Here is a 17,462-nt window from a genome sequence, read left to right on the forward strand (position 1 = left end):
CTCCTGTTTTGTGGATCACTTAAAAAAAACTTATTCCTCTTGTGTAACTGCATTTTGATACCTATTATTGAACTTCTTAAATGAGATTGAGTTTTATTAATAAAATGGTTTCTCAACAGACATCAATTCAGACAGTTTCTTTGACTAATAATTCCATAGGATACTTCACAGAACAGTTGAATGTATTGTATCTATCTCTTAAAGATAAATTAATGTGTTACTTTGAACTTGTTTCTGATGGTCTTCATGTCCACCTGGTATCTCTGAATGAACATATATAATAGGCAGTAGGTTCTTTTTTTTAAAATTTTCCCACAAATTTCTGTGAGATGAAAAATAGGATAAGGAGCCAGGAGGTGGTGGCTCGGGCATGTAATCCTAGCTACTCAGGAGGCTGAGATCTGAGGATCATGGTTCAAAGTCGGCCAGGGCAAGAAAGCCAGTGAGACTCTTATCTCCAATTAACTACCAGAAAACTGAAAGTGGTGCTATGGCTCAAGTGGTAGAGCGCTTGCCTTGAGCTGAAGAGTTGAAGGACAGCGCCCAGGCCCTGAGTTCAAGCCCCATGACTGACAAAAAAAAAATAAGAAAAGATAAATAGGATAAGGTATGTTTCTTTGCCTTGTATATCTGCAAGACAATTTGAGAATAAAATCTTCATTGTTAAAAATCTGTTGATTAATTTTGCTGGCATTTCTTTGCTTGCCTGTATGGAATGAAGTTTAAGATTACTTCTTTTTAATCTCCTGTATTCTATATAAGTGCATTAATTTTTGCCTGATAGATCAAAATAATATGTTTTCACCTTTAAAATCCAGTTGGTTTACCAGAGAATATCTTAGTGTTAAAAGTCACACTTTAATTTTTAGTGAGATGCTCTATGACCTTCTAAATAAAAAGTCTATCTTGATTAACTTTGGAAAAGTTTTCTTGCTTTTGGCTGATGTTTTGCCATTTGAGTCTTGCCTCTGGTCCAACATTTTGCTGCCTTATTAGAAATGATGACTCATGGATTTTTCTGTGGATTCTCTGAACTATGGTCCTTAGGATCTCACCCTCCTGAATAGTTAGAATTTCAGGTATGTGCCTTTGGTGTCCATTTTAGGAAAGTTTCCTTAATTAAACATTGAGTTTTTTTTTCCTACTTAATTATTTACTTGTTTGGTTACTTTTGGATGAATCTCATATTTATAACTTATTCTCTAATCTTTCAAACCTTAGCATCTTTACTTTTTCTTTATTTTGTTCATAATTTTCAAGTCTATAGTCTTATGACTTGTCCAGTCTTTATTCTCTTTTCCTCATTCCTATGTGAATTTCCTTTCCGACACCTTTATTGCTTCATTTCAAATAGGTCTTGAGTTCTTTTAGTCCATAGATATTATGTTGTTTCTTTCTGTGCTACTATTTCTATGTGTTTATAAGCCTTTTGGAGTCTTAACTTTGAGGTAATTGTCATTATCATTTTTCCTAAAATTTTCTTAGTAGCATTTTCCTCTAGTTTGCTTTCTTGAACATTTGTAATTTTGATTCTTTTGTTTTGTTTTGTTTTTTGGTCAGTCGTGGGGCTTAAACTTTGGGCTAGGGCTCTGTCCCTCAACTCTTCAGCTCAAGGCTAGCCCTCTACCACTTGAGCCACAGTGCCACTTCCAGTTTTCTGGTGGTTAATTGAAGATAAGAGTCTCACAGACTTTCTTGCCTAGGGTTGGCTTTGAACCGTGATCCTAATCTCAGCCTCCTGAGTAGCTAGAATTAAAGACATGAGCCACCAGTGCCCGGCTGTAATTTTGATTCTTAATTCTTAGTTCTGCTTTATGTTTCCTAAATTCTTGCATGATGATATTTCAAATCTTCTCTAAGTGATCCATGTCTTTTTGTAATTTAAATATAATCAAAATGAAGTGATTGTAAAAAACAAAGGTTATCAGAAACAAGTGTAATTTTATAAAGTAGATACTTGAATTATTCACTCCTATAACTTCACAATTAATTTTCTTTCACAAAAGATACTTGCTTAACAACAAGGAATAGTACCAGTTGTACATCTTCGCACTCGTCACTTTCTAACTACTTGTATGTCTTCATCTTGGGACAACTGTTGCTGGGGACTGGAGGAACTCCGCTCTACACTTTGGGAACTGCCTTCATTGATGACTCTGTGCCTACACACAAATCTTCTCTCTATATAGGTAAGCTTACTCTCTAATACAAGTCTCTATCATTTTGTCTTAGTGTTTATTTTCCAAGGAAAGCATACGTTTATTAAAAAGTTAGGGCTGGGGATGTAGCTCAGTTGTAGAGCATTTGCTTGTATAGACCCTAGGTTTGAACTCAAGGACCACAATAACAAGACAAAAGAAAAAGCTGTAGTGTCGTAGTATTTGCATTAGATAAATGGAGCACTAATTTTATTTTTTAAATAAAAAATTTAAATTGCATGCCCAGATAGTTCATAGAATGGATTGAGATTCCATCTGTGTATGTGTTCTTTCTGAGTGGGAAAAACCCTCTGAACAGCCTTCTGTTTGGATTGCTTAAATACCAGAATAATTTACACAGAGTATGGAGACTGTGTCTATATCCTAGATGGGCATGACAGGAATTCAAAAGAAAAAACTGTGAAGTAATACTTAGAACAAGTTTTTAAGCCAGCGCCAGTGTCTCATGCCTATAATTTTAGCTACTCAGGAGGCTGATATCTAAGGATTTCAGTTTGAAGCCAGACCAGTTAGGAAAGTCCATGAGACTCTTATCTCCAATTAACCACCAAAAGGCCATAAGTGAGGCTATAGATCAAGTGGCAGAGTGCTAGCCTTGAGCAAAAGAAGCTCAGGACAATGCTCCAGGACCAACATGAAAGAAGGAGAAAAGGAAGGAAGGAAGGAAGGAAGGAAGGATGGAAGGAAGGAAGGAAGGAAAAGGAAGGAAGGAAGGAGAGAAAGAGAAAGAAACAGAAAGAAACAGAAAGAGAAATAGTGAGAAAGAAAGAATGAGAAATAGTGAGAGAGAAAGAGAAGGAGAGAGGAGAGAGAAAGGAAAGAAAGAAAGAAAGAAAAGGAAGGAAGAAAGGGAGGAAGAAAGGGAGGGAGGGAAGAAGGGAAAAAGAAAGAGGGAAGAGAAGGAGAGAAGGAGGAAAGAAGGAAGGAAAGAAAGAAAAAAGAAAGGAAGAAAAGGTTATGTACTATAGTCTAAATTTCTCTTAAATTCCTTCCTTGAAGTTGAGCTAACTGGACTATGCAGGACCCTGTATCTAATTATTGTTAACTTTTATTGGAGCATGAATTTTCTTTATCATTTTTTTTTCTTTTTAGAGAGGGTTGTGTGGTATCTGCTCTGTAGCTCAGGTTGGCCTTTAATTTATAATCCTCCTGTCTCAACGTCTGCATTTCTGGGATTACAGTATTGTACCTCCAAGTTCTGTTTTTGTCAGTTTATTATTCCATAATAGGGGATTCATTTCCACTCTTATCAGAAGTCAGTATGTTCAGTGCAGCCATGACAAAGACAGTAATATTAAGTTTACTTGACCATACTCCTAATATGGAAATGTCCATATATCATATATTAATATTCTGTAATAACATATAACTAATATAAATTACCATAATTTTATATTCTTACAAAATTTATAGGTACTTCTCTGAAAATTTCAGTCTAACCCAGTTGGAAGTCATTTTAAACTATCTGCCACAGGAAGTAATTTATAAATTACTATTTTCTGGAGTGAGGTGATAGCTCAAGTGGTAGAGCGCTCGCCTTGAGTTGAAGAGCTGAGGAACAGCGCCCAGGCCCAGAGTTCAAGTCCCACGACCGACAAAAAAAAAAAAAAAAAAAAAAAAATTACTATTTTCTAGCATTTTAATACAATTTTTCCTACAGTTGTTGCATTTTAAAATACAGCTATACTCTTCAAGTAGTTGACTGATTAAAACTTGTATTTTTTAGATCATCTTATCATCATTGAACATTTGATCTACTACACGTCTTTTTTGCCAATGATATTCTAAGTTTAGGGTGTAAATGAATTTTTATACTATTTTGCATATGAGAGAGAATAAGAACCTCAGTAGTAAAATAGTTCAGCAGTTTTTTCTTGTAAATGTTCTAAGTAGGATAATTTAAAATATCTGGCAGATGTATGTTTAACTAGTCCCATTGCTTATGGAAATGGGGCAGTCTCTAACAAAATGACTAACAATGAATTGGTTACTTGTATGAAATGGAACTAGGTTTTGAAATCTGCCATAATGTGAAATTAATGCATGCTTTCCAGTACATGGAAAGTGGGAAAGATAGAGTTTCACATTATATTCTTCTACAAGATTGCTACAAGATTAACGATTAGTAAAGGATAGTGATAGGTGTTTTAGCCTGCCACCAGTTGCCATTGCTATAACTAACCATAGATTTGTAATTATTTGGCTTATTACATTTATTATTGCAATCCAACAAGTTTTGCAGTAGATTATACATTTTAGACGCATTGTCTTAAGTGGATATTATTCAAATTGCATTATTTTAGGGAGGAAATAAATGTAATTTTGATGCAGATCTAACCAGTCAGAATTTTCTACAGTGAAGTATTTATCATCACAATTATTTGATATAAATTGTCCATATGGCTGTTTCTAATGCCTTTAATCTTCTTCTAGGAATTGGCTATTCTATGTCAATCTTAGGTCCTGCAATTGGCTATGTGTTGGGCGGACAACTGTTAACCATGTACATTGACATTGCTATGGGAGAAAGGCAAGGCAATATCTATTTTCTTTCATTTAAATTTATTTTGTTCTAGAAATGTGAAGATTACAGAACATTTTCAATGCTTATTCATCATGTCATGAGGAATTTTTAGGAAATTAAATTGAATATACAACTTTATTTGCACTTTTCATTATAGTTTCATCTAGTGAACTTGTTAAATATGTGTGTTTAGGATCCCAATATTATTCAAGAGCAGTGATCAGTAATAAAAATGAACTGTATTTTCAGTAAACTTAGTTGGAGGTGGATAGCATGAATGGTTTTAAAGGAATATGACTGTTAGAATAAGTTCTCTGGTATCTCTGGTAATACAGAAATCACAATTATTTTGCTTTGACAACTGTGACAATAACAGTAGTAAAACTAATAATAGATCATATCCTGATAGCATATTAATGTTAGCTTATATTGTTTCCTATCTTATTTAACCCTCCCACTAATTCTGTAAGGCAATTTATACAGATATTGGCAAATGGCAAACTGTCAAGACATGAAGTTGATGTTTTAAATCTAAGCTCTCTCTTACCATCTTAGCCACCGTATTCTTTCCCTGAATAAGGAAGTTGGTGACCTCTGGTGAAACACTATTTCCTAATTTACCCCGGAGAACTATAACTGTACAAAGCTTAGCATAAACACAGTGATGAGTAAAAAATCATGCTGGGTATGTGATTTGCTCTCTGAGCTATTAGTCCTAGTCCAAGCTTAGGGAGATAGTGAGCAGATATGCACAACAAAACCTAGAATTCGAAAAGCAGGTTTTTAGGACAGTAAGTAATTATATAAGTTACAGAAATGAAAGCTTTTAGAAAGGCCTGTCAATATTAAAATGAGAGAACCATTATATAAAAAAATTAAGTCAAATTAAAAGAAATGCTAGAATTGAAGTACATTGTATAAGCTATTAAACTAAATCAATGCTTTCCTGTGAGATGTATTTTATTAAATAGAATAACAGAGAAATACATAGTTAAAATTAAATAAAAATGTTTAGGTATTTAATATGATTATATTTACTATTAAATATTTTAAACTCTTGCCATTTAAAATGTCTTCTAAACTTTTGGTCTTATAATTCATTTATGTCTGCTACATGTTTCCGGATTTATTACAATGATTTCTAGCTGACTGCTGGTGGCTTGTACATGTAATCCTATTATTTTGGAGGCTGAGATCTGAGGATACGTGTTTGAAGCCAGCTCAGGCAGGAAAGCCACAATACTCTTATCTCCAGTTAACCACCAAAAAGCTAGATGTGGAGGTGTGCCTCACGTAGCAGAGTACTAGTCCTGAGCAAAAAAAGCTCAGGGTCAGCACCCAGGCCCTGAGTTCTGGCCGCAGGACTGGTGCATGTGTGTGTGTATGTGTGTGTGTGTGTGTGTGTGTGTGTGTGTGTGTGTGCGCGCACGCGCACGCGTGCGTGCACGTGGAACACACATACACACACAAATTTAGATATAGTATTGTAGCTCAAGCAATTGGACTATAAACTGTGAATGCATAACTGAGCTTTAGTTGACAAGACTTTAGTTGCTTTTTACTTCCTGTTTTTCTGTCACACAGTTCTGGTGTCACAGAAGATGACCCAAGGTGGCTGGGGGCTTGGTGGATTGGATTTCTTATAGCTTGGCTCTTCGCTTGGTCATTGATAATACCTTTCTCTTGCTTTCCAAAGCATTTACCAGGTAAATATACTTTTGTAAACTAGGGTATTTTATTCTAGACCAGATAATATTTGCTATTGGATCACTAAAATCAAAAAATTCTCTTGTTTATTTTATAGGATTTCAGTTGCCTGCATAAACTTATTAGTATCTATCTCTTAGGAAATATAAGCTAACAGTCTTAACATTCATGAATTTTATTTCAAACGTAATTAATGGATCTATGCATATTCATCTCTAGTATTTACCAATTTGTTGTTTTATTTTGATTCCTGCTATATATATATATATATATATATATAGATAGATAGATAGATAGATAGATAGATAGATAGATAGATAGATAGATAGATACGATAAGTTGTTAGCTCATGTTCAATTAGGCATCAATTTCAAGGACGAATTTGATGTACATTATTACATGCTAATTATTTGTAGTTGAAAGTATAGGAGCACACTTTTTAAAATTATCAATAAAGTTTCTCTGCAGGTCATTCGATTTTTTCACTATGTAAATGTACATACATACATATGTGTATCTACACATATACACACACATACATATTCACCTTCCATTAGTTGTTTCCATTGTTATTTTCAGAAGAATAGATGGTGAACTTTTAGAAATGAACAAAAGAAAACCTGATACCTTGTGAGTAGATGGACTCATTGATTTCTTTTTACCCTGTCCCATCCAATTTATAACTATCCATTTAATATGGTCTCAGATTTATTCACAGAACTATTATTAAAAATCAAAGGGCATGATGATAAATAGCAAATATTTCATCTGCCAGCAAATATTTTCATTAAAAAGCAAAGGTAAAAATCATAAACATTTTAAAATACATCTATGATGAAAAGGTACAGATTTGAAAGTTACCAACAATTGTCGTAGACTCAATAAAAGAAGTGTGTGTTGAGAGCAAAACTGTCTCATTTTAAAATGTTTAGATTGGTAGAAATTCCTTTAGTGTTAATAAGAGAAGAACTGGCCTTATGTCTTAGGGAATTTGTGTACTTGTGGAAGTATATGCCTTGTTAATTAATTAATTAATTAATTTTGGGGGCAGGTTGCCAATCCTGGGGCTTGAACTCAGGGTTTGGATACTGGTCCCTATCCCTTGAGCCACGGTGCCACTTCCAGATTTTTCTGTTTATGTGGTATTGAGGAATCGACCCCAGAGCTTCACGCATGCTAGGCAAGCCTCTTCCACTAAGTCACATTCCCAGCCTATATGTCCAGTTTATAAGAAACCATTTTTGAAAGGATGAGCAAGTGAGTAAATTTGCTATGCTTTTAGGTACAGCAAAGATTCAAGCTGGAAAGACTTCCCAGGCTCATCAAAATAAAAGTACTGTCCTACATCACACAGATGAGAATTTTGGGAAAAGTATTAAAGATTTTCCAGCTGCTCTGAAGGTAAAACAAAACAATAGCAAATGGATAGTTTGTTCTTCTGTGTTTAAATGTACATATGAGATGTTAGATGTTAGTGTGATTTTGATTTACCTATCCATGTTTAATTTGTGATCTTTTTCTTCTGTCTTTGGAAAGCAGCTGCAACCAGTGTTACATGCATTTATCTTTGATTTCAGAAAATTAACTAGTTTAGGCTAAATATAAGAGATCTAGTTTAGTCTAATTATTAGAGATACACTTACTTAGTTGCTAAACTGTATAGCTAAGTTTTCAATTACTGAGTTTTGAATTATAGAAAGATATGAGCTTGCTCCTTGGAAACTACTCGCACCATACTTATAGTCTTAAGGTCTTCATTCAATGGACATATGAATTCAAGACACAATTTAAGAATGTAATAGGGGATAGATGTATAGTATGTACAATTATAGTAAGTCTGGGAAAGGAACCTTTCCAAACAGTTTTTTACCTGTTTTCTCTGGCCCCTTGAGTATGATAAAGGCTTATTCATTATTCTAATGAGTGACTTGTCTATTTTCTTAAGCATTCCATATGTACATTTTTTATCATTGTAAATGTACTAATCATCCATAGTTATATTTTTGTGTTGGAAGACAACCTATAAGTTTCCAGACTAATATGTGTTTATTCAAAATCTGTTTTGTTGTACTATCACCTTTAATGCTTCACTAGGCAGCATGATTATAGTTATTCATTTGGTGAACTGTATTTTTTCTTTAGAATCTGATGAGGAATACTGTCTTTATGTGTTTAGTTCTATCCACCTCTTCTGAAGCCTTAGTTACTACTGGATTTGCTACATTTTTACCTAAATTTATAGAAAATCAATTTGGATTGACATCCAGCTTTGCAGCTACCCTTGGAGGTAAAACTTAGTTTATTTTGTTTAATTTCATCTACTTATTTTACTTTAACACATTACACTTTTATGAGGATAACATATAACTGGATATTTCATGCTTGAAATTTATACTTCATACTGATTTTGATACAAGTCTCTGATTTTCTTTTTTTTTTTTTTTGGGTCCGGTCGTGGGGCCTGAACTCTGGGCCTGGGTGCTGTCCCTCAGCTCTTCAGCTCAAGGCTAGCACTCTACCACTTGAGCCACAGCGCCACTTCTGGCTTTTTTCTTTTTGCTTATGTGGTGCTGAGGAATCGAACCCAGGGCCTCGAGCATGCAAGGCAAGCGCTCTACCACTGAGCCACCTTCCCAGCCCAAGTCTCTGATTTTCTATATGAGATAACTTACTGTATAAACTTGAGATAGTGACTATAAGGTAAAAGGAGTATCTTAATGCTCAACACATCAGTTTATTGAGCCCTTCCCTAGTGGAACTGTGAAGTCACTTGTCCACTCACATGTTTGATAAATGCTTTTGACTTTACATCCCTATTGACATTTTTAATGTTTTCCAATTGTTCGTGTAAAAATGAATGTCTGTGAGTGTCTCTCATGGTTTTGTTTCTTACTAGGGGCTGTTCTAATTCCTGGCGCTGCCCTCGGTCAGATTTTAGGTGGTGTCCTTGTTTCAAAATTCAAGATGGCATGTAAAAATACCATGAAGTTTGCATTGCTTACATCTGCAGTGGCCCTTGCCTTGAGTTTTGTATTTATTTATGCCATGTGTGAAAATGGACCATTTGCTGGTGTGTCTGAGTCATACAATGGGTAAATATGTTTCAGTATTTTTTATGCCAGAGTATTAAATTATTTATGCATTTATAAATATATACTTTTCAGTCAAATGATATGGATTTTTTTCACCAATTAGAAGCCATTTTTTTCTGCGTTAGAATAAGTGGTGTGTGGCGGTCTCTTCCCTCCCTCCCTCTCTCCCTCCCTTTCTCCCTCCCTCCTTCCCTCCCTTGAATGTGTCTCCTGAAAGTTCCTGTGTTGGAAGAATCCTCAAATTCATATGTGAATGATTTTGGATTTGAGACTTTGGTAAGGTGATTAGGACCAGATAAAGTCATTCAGGTGGAGCCTGTATGATAAAATTAATAATTGTATCAGAAGAGGAAAGAGATCTAAGCAGCTTGCTCTCTCTGTTCTGCCATGAGATCCCTCTACCATCTTACAGTGCACAAGAGGACTCTTCCAGAGTTTTAGCAGATGCCAGCATCACATGGCCTTGGACTTCTGGCTTCTAGAACTGCCAGCCAACTCAACTCATACTCTGTGTACATTGCCCTGTCCTCTGCATTTTGTTAGAATAAGAAAAAATACATTGGCACATCTTGGGGAGAGCATATATATATATTTTTTTTTTTTGGTTGGTCGTGGGGTGTCAACTCTGGGCTTGGGCGCTGTCCCTGTGCTCTTCAGCTCAAGGCCAGCGCTCTACCGCTTGAGCCACAGCGCCACTTCCGGTTTTCTGGTTGTTTATTGGAGATCAGAGTCTCACGGACTTTCCTGCCCAGGCTGGCATTGAACCACGATCCTCAAATCTCAGCCTCCTGAATAGCTAGGATTACAGGCGTGAGCCACCGGTGCCCAGCAATATTTTCTTATTAATTAAAAAATTTTAAATTATAACTATTCCTTCCAATAAAATTCCATGAGTCTGCCTGTCTCTTTTTTATGTCTTCTCTGTTTTTCTGTATCTTCCTTTCTGCTTCTGTCTCACTTTCTCATTGTCTCTATCTTTCTCTGTCTCTGTTTAGGTTTGTTTCATCTCTGCTTCTCTGTCTGTGTCTGTGTCTATGTCTTTCTTTCTTGACCCTTCCTAGGAAGGTGGACTTGAGCCAGAACCTCGGTTCCTTTCGCTTTAGTTATTGTTCAGGTAGTGTTTCATGTCCCTGCCTGGCACTGGCTTTGGACTGCAATCCTCCTACCTAGACTTCCTACACAGCTGGAAACTACATGACAGCCCATGATACCATGGCTGGCCTGTGTATTGAAATGAAGTTTTACTAACTTTTTGCCTGGGCTGGCTCAAAATAATGATTCTTCGAATTTCTACCTCCTGAGTGGCTTGGATTAAAGATGTATATCATTACAGGTGGCCTGAAAATATTCCCAATAGGAAATTAAAATAGATTAGAAAAGAACATGCAACTAGTCCTAGGGGTTAAAATTACTTGGAGATTCATGTTTCCCTGTCCTATGGATATGTTTATACTTTTAGCTGGTTTCCTTTACCTGTTTTGCTTTACTCTGAATTCCTGAGCCATGAAAAGTGGATCAGGCAGGAAGACATTGCACAGCAGGGGATAATGGAATTCAGCCCGCTCCTTTCATTGTTTAGACACATGGTATGAGGGTGTGAAAGTAGGTGGTATTCCAGGTCCAGGACTCTGTAATTTTGTGTCATATAGTATTCACATGACATAAATTAAGTGTAATTTGCATGGAAATGTTTGCCAGTGGCAATAATTGTGATTTGTGGTCGCTGTTCATGCATCTGTCTTTCCTTGGCATTCACATAATACAGCATGTTCTATAGCAGTGTTTGGTTAAGCTCCATTACATTTATTTTACACTTGTTCAATGATTCTTATGACAAATCTTTGTGGCCACATCCTCATTCTGAAGGAGAGACTAGTAACTACAACAGTGAATGAACAATGAAGTAGGTAATTGGAGATACTCCATGGAATTCAAAAGAAGGAGAGGTTCTCAATTTTGTTTGACTAGTTTCAGGAAAGACTCCCTGGTCTAATAGTAAAATGGGGTTTAACTATTCTTTAGGAATAAGGAAAGTTACTGTCAGGCACTGGTGGTTCATGCCTGTAAATCCTAGCTACTCAGGAGGCTGAGATCTGAGGATTGTGGTTCAAAGCCAGCCTGGGAGAAAAGTCTATGAGACTCTTACCTCCAATTAACTACCAGAAAACAGAAGTGGCTCTGTGGCTCACATTGTAGAGCACTAGCCTTGAGCTGAAGAGCTCAGGGACAGCAGCCAGGCCCAGAGTTCAAGACCTATGACTGACAAAAAAATAAATAAATAAATTATCAGAGGTTAAGATTTTTCTAGGTTTTTGGTATTACTGAGGTTTACTGACCTTCACCCGTATAGAAAGATGCCCTGTCACTTGAGCCTTGCCCCAGTCCTATTTGCCTCAGTTGTTTTTAAAATAAGATCTCATGTCCTTACCTAGATTGGCTTCAGACTATGGTCTTCCTACCTACACTTCCTGTTCATGTTCAGTTGAGGGTACAGGTGCATACTACCACTCTTGGCCTATTTGCTGAGATGAGGTTTTGATTTTTTTTTTTCCCTGGGTAGGCTTCCAAGCATGATCCTGATTTCTTCTTCTGGTGTAACTAGATTTAGAGAGATTAGTATTTGGGAACTAGGGAGGGCAGAAATAATATTCTAAGTCATATGTTTATAAATGTTTTGTCAATGTTATAAACAGTGAAGGCAAGATTTAGAGATTAGTTCAAATTCGATTGTGTATATTTGCTTGGAAATATTATTTGAAAGTAGGTAGAGGTAAGTTGTGCAGACCTGATTTTTCACTCTGATGATCTTTACCTCAACCTATTTTTAAAAAAGCACTTGTCCTACGTGTTTCTTTTAGTTATACATAAAGATCTAGACAGGTAGGCCCTTATTTTAGCTCCCTGAATTACAAAATAGATATGAATTCATTTCCTCTCCTGCACTTTAAGAGTTACTACAAGGTAACCTTGTGGGACAAGCAGAATGAAGGCAAGTAGAATGGTGTCACTTTGAGGTGCATATGGCATTGTACCTAAATACACATCAAGGCATATCAAGGTCTGGAACATAGAGGCTGTGATTATTATTCACACACAAGGAGTTTCATTTCAACAGGTCCATCTGAGGACAATGCAGCTTGATCTGTGAAATTCCTTCCATCATTTTTACCCCCATTTATCCCAATCCTACCTATCCCTTCAAAGTATCCAGCTCCATTTTCCCATATATACATTGAATATTATAACTGCCTTTGCCATTTGTTTAATGTGACTAAAGAGTTTACATTAGAAACTGCATAGTTGTGAAGCTATATGTAAACTGTAGTATTGCTGCTTCACCCTCTGCTGTGGTTCTTACCATTCCTATGGTTTCATCTACATCTGCATGCAAATTGATAGGAGATTTCTAGTCTCAATCTTATATAAAGCCACACCGATCTCCTTTTACTCAAAAATGATTTTTCTGCTCTACCTGGATAGTAAGCGTCACCTTTGACTCTTCCATCCTGTACAGGGGTAGTCATCAGCACTTATTCAATCAATCACCAAATCTTACTGATACTACACCTAAAATTTGTCTCTAATCATTTGCTATAAACATAGCTCTCTTTTTAAACATATTCTGTACAATTTCTAGGATTATTTCTTTAAAATGAACCTTTGACAAGTCACTTTTCAATCTAAAAATATTTTAATGTTTATTTTTGGCAATAGAGCTCTACCACCTGAGTCATACTTCCAGTTCCTTTTTGTTTTTGTTGTTCTTAATAAGGCCTTGTTATGTATCTAAGGCTGGTCTTGAACTCATGATGTCCTGCTTCAGTCACCTGACTGCTAGTAATATAGGCATGCACTACTGTGTCAAGCTAACAATGATTGCTTTAACAAGGCCTATGAGACCCTTACATTAGCTAGTCGCTGATTTCAACTACATTTTTTGCCAGTCTTGTATGAAATGCCATTCCCTTCTTCTAGCTAACTTATTTTTTTGGCTCATCTCAAACTTCCACTTATGAAAGGTTTCCTTCCTTGCTGTTTCTGAACTGTAGTTCACATATGATGAAAGTTCCAAGCCAGCTTGGACAAAAAGTTAATAAATCATCTTAACCATCAAGAAAGGAGTAGTAGAGCATTCCTGTCTGTAATGCTAGCTGTGAAGGAGGCATGAATTGGAGAATTTTAGCTGAGTCCAGATCCACACAGAATGTGAGACCCTATCCAAAGAACAATCAAAGGAAAATAGGACTGTAAGCATGACTTAACCGTAGAGCCTTTGCCAACGAGCAAAAGGCCCGAGTTCAAACACCAATATGACCAGAAAAGAAAAAAGAAATTTCACTTTGCAGCTACCTGTAACCTTACTCAGCGTATTAGAGTGTAATTTATATGTCATTCTCTGTTCCTAGACTGTGAAATATTTAAGAGATAATACTGTTTTGTTTAGCTTTGTAATCTCATTAGCTAGCATAGGGCCTAACATCTGCTCCATATATATGGATATATATGAATATATATATATATATATATATATATATATATATAAAATATCTTGCTTGGAGAATGTCTTCAGTTAGTGTAAGTTTTAATATTGCAAAAGATGTTGCTTTCTCTTAGGACACAATATAAAGCAACATTTGGCCTGGTAAACAGGAACTTGTGTTTGGCAAGTAAAGGACAGTATTTTGTTTTTTGTTTTTTGTTTTGTCAGCCCTGAGGCTTGAACTCAGGGCCTGGGCACTATATGTAAACTTCTTTTGCTCAAGACTAGCATTCTAACACTTGAGCCACAGTGTTACTTCCAGATTTTTCTGTTTATGTGGTTCTGAGGAACTGAACCCAGGACTTCAAGTTAGGTAAGCACTCTACCACTAAGCCACATTCCCAGCCCCAAGGGCAGTATCTTAAGCCTCGGTTTTCTCATTGGGAACTGAGTGTGTTGGACAACTTGATTTTACTCATCCTTTCAGGTTCAAAATATTGCTCACCTTCTAGAGAAATTGTACAAATGTGGAGATTTTTGGTCACCACAACTGGAGAAAGCTAATGGCATCTGGTGGATGGAGGTTAGGGACATTGTTAAACATCCCAGAATTCACAGAACTACTTCCCCATGAGAAGGGTAGAGCACAGAGACAGAAACTTGACCTAATATTTTCTATTGCTGTATAGCAGTTACATTGTAACTGCTATATTATTACCTCTCCCTCACAAGAAGTTAAGCTTATGTGCAAAGGAAGAAATTTTCTTTTATTCTTTCAGTAATTATGTATTGAGTGACTAAATAAATGACTGAATGACAGGATGAAATATGCTTCTTAACTCTTTGTTAAGAAGTTATGCCAAAGAGAATTTAACTTTCTCTCTTTTCTTATTTGCAGGACAGGAAAACTGGGGAACTTGACAGCCCCTTGTAATGCCAATTGTAACTGTTTGAGATCCTATTATTATCCTCTCTGTGGAGGAGATGGAGTCCAATATTTTTCTCCCTGCTTTGCAGGTTGTTTAAACTCTGTTTTGAATGGGAAACCCAAGGTAACTGTGAAGGAATGTGTTTGTGTATTTATGATTGTCCTCTCTGCATCCTTCTCCTGGAGTTCTGCAGGGCTTGTTCTTTCTTTCTGCCCCACCTCTCCCATTAGCTAGTCTTGATATCTCAAATGGAGAAAGATTCCTTTTTCTTTCTTTCTGGGCAACTATTATTGATAATTTCATTGAGAAGTTTCTCACATGCAGGATGTAAAAAAGGAGGCAAGAATTAGGTATTTGTAGATAAGGTGGTAACTTTACAAAGACCTAGGAGAGCCAAACACTGGTTTCTCACACCTGTAACCCTAGTTACTTAGGAGATTGAGAACTGGAGGAGTGTGGTAGAGCCATCCCTGGCAGAATAGTCCATGGGACTCCCTCTCCAATTAATCACTGAAAAGCTAAGGAACAAGCATGAATTAACTGGTAGAGTGCCAGCCACTAGCAAACAAGCTGAGCAAAAGAATGAGGCTTTGATTTCTATCTTTAGAACATTAAGCAAAAAGTTAAATATAGGATTATGTAGTGGCATTCCTTTTCTTATATGGAGATAAGTTTAAGATTGTAAAAAGTATTTTTTTTTTTGTTGTTGGTCATGGGGCTTGAACTCTGGGCCTCAGTTCTTCACCTCAAGGCAAGTGCTCTACCACTTGACCCACAGTGCCACTTCGGTTTTCTGGTAGTTAATTGGAGATAAGAGTCTTAAAGATGTTCTTGCCTGGGCTGGTTTTGAACTACAATCCTCAGATCTCAGCCTCCTGAGTAGCTAGGATTACAGGCATGAGCCACTGGCACCCTGCTGTAAAAATTATTTCTATACAAGCAAGTAGAAATGAGTAAAGTTGGTTAAGATTTATTGTAAAAATCAATATGGATATTTGTACATGTGTGTAAAGTTATATAGTTTATATACTCATAAGTACATGCATGAATATGTATGTATATATGTGGAAATACCTTTACTATATTTATATGTACTAAATGCATTAAGACTTTATCTCAGTAGGCTGACTTTCAATCTTCCTGTTGGGAATAAACCAAAATACAACAACAACAACAAAAATTTCATACTGAACTCAGAGTCTGGTGCTTACATGTCAGGCTCTCTACCACTGGAGCCATACTTCCAGCTCCATTTTTGCTGTTTTCAAGTTAGGGTCATGCTTTATGCCCAAACTTGTCTGGGCTTGGCTCCTTCTACTTATGCTTTCCTGTGGTTGGGATGACAGGTGTATGCATCCAGCCATTGAGCTTCCCCGGTAGCTGGGAACACATGTATACCGCTGTACTCAGCTGCTTGTTGAGATCGAATGTCTTGAGCTTATTTTTGCCCTTCTGGCCTTGAACCATGAACTACTTCCTAAGTAGTTAGGATTGCAATCTTGATCCACCACACTTGGCATGCAACATATAACTTTTTTTTTTTTTTTTTTTTTGGTCCAGGGGGGCTTGAACTCTGGGCCTGGGCGCAGTCCCTCAGCTCTTCAGCTCAAGGCAATCACTCTACCACTCGACCCACAGTGCCACTTCGTTTTTTTGGTGGTTTATTGGAGATAAGAGTCTCATGGACTTTTGTGCCTGGGCTGTCTTTGAACTGTGATCCTCAGATCTCAGCTTCCTGAGTAGCTAGGATACAGGCGTGAGCCACCGGCTCCTGGCTGCAACATAGACTTTTTTTTTTTTTTTTTTTTGGGTCTGGTCGTGGCCGTGAACTCTGGGCCTGGGCGCTGTCCCTCAGCTCTTCAGCTCAAGGCTAGCACTCTACCACTTGAGCCACCTTCCCAACCCATGCAATATAGACTTTTAAAAGATGGTTATATAAAATCACTGAATAGGGGTGGGAAGGTGGCTCAGTGGTAGAACACTTGCCTTGCATGCCTGAGGCCCTGGGTTCGATTCCTCAGCACCACATAAGCAAAAAGAAAAAAGCCGGAAGGGGCGCTGGGCTCAAGTGATAGAGTGCTAGCCTTGAGCTGAAGAGCTGAGGGACAGTGCCCAGGCCCAGAGTTCAGGCCCCATGACCGGACCCCCCCCCCAAATAAATAAATAAATAAATAAATAAAAGCACTGAATAGAACTTCATCATTCTTTCCCATTTCTCCCAACTCTGTCCATCCCCTCAATTTACCTTGTCCCATTGTTTTACATATGGCTACTGACTGGGAAGAATGATGCAAGAGTTGAGCCTAATCAAGATGCGTTTTACTTACAGACTGATATATTGAATTGAAAGTCATTTTTACAATTACTTAAAATAATTTTAAAACTAAGAAATAATGTAATCCCTCTGTATAGTATCTTTATAATAAAAATATTTTAAAAAAACTAAGAAATATATAATGGCAGTGTAGGATAGAGAAAAGCCTTTTAGCACTGGGATGTGATTCAAGAAGG

General features: G+C 36.8%; 1 protein-coding gene across 2 annotated transcripts in view; it reads left to right on the forward strand.

Annotated features, from left to right (window-relative positions):
- The window catches only part of Slco4c1 (solute carrier organic anion transporter family member 4C1), a 56,905-nt gene that overhangs the window by 24,193 nt on the left and 15,250 nt on the right, over window positions 1-17,462 (forward strand). For both annotated transcript variants that reach the window (XR_011373718.1, XM_070031015.1), the window contains exons 3-9: window positions 2,007-2,189; window positions 4,653-4,749; window positions 6,328-6,449; window positions 7,733-7,851; window positions 8,593-8,737; window positions 9,347-9,542; window positions 14,921-15,074. Coding sequence is in view for 1 of the 2 variants with exons in the window: in XM_070031015.1 (XP_069887116.1) it covers window positions 2,007-2,189; window positions 4,653-4,749; window positions 6,328-6,449; window positions 7,733-7,851; window positions 8,593-8,737; window positions 9,347-9,542; window positions 14,921-15,074 (1,016 nt within the window). In the remaining variant the exon portion in view is untranslated. The remainder of the gene's footprint in view (window positions 1-2,006; window positions 2,190-4,652; window positions 4,750-6,327; window positions 6,450-7,732; window positions 7,852-8,592; window positions 8,738-9,346; window positions 9,543-14,920; window positions 15,075-17,462) is intronic.

The sequence above is a fragment of the Dipodomys merriami genome, unplaced genomic scaffold (assembly GCF_024711535.1).
Source record: "Dipodomys merriami isolate MVZ:Mamm:240054 unplaced genomic scaffold, mDipMer1.0.p SCAF_20, whole genome shotgun sequence".
NCBI lineage: Eukaryota > Metazoa > Chordata > Mammalia > Rodentia > Heteromyidae > Dipodomys > Dipodomys merriami.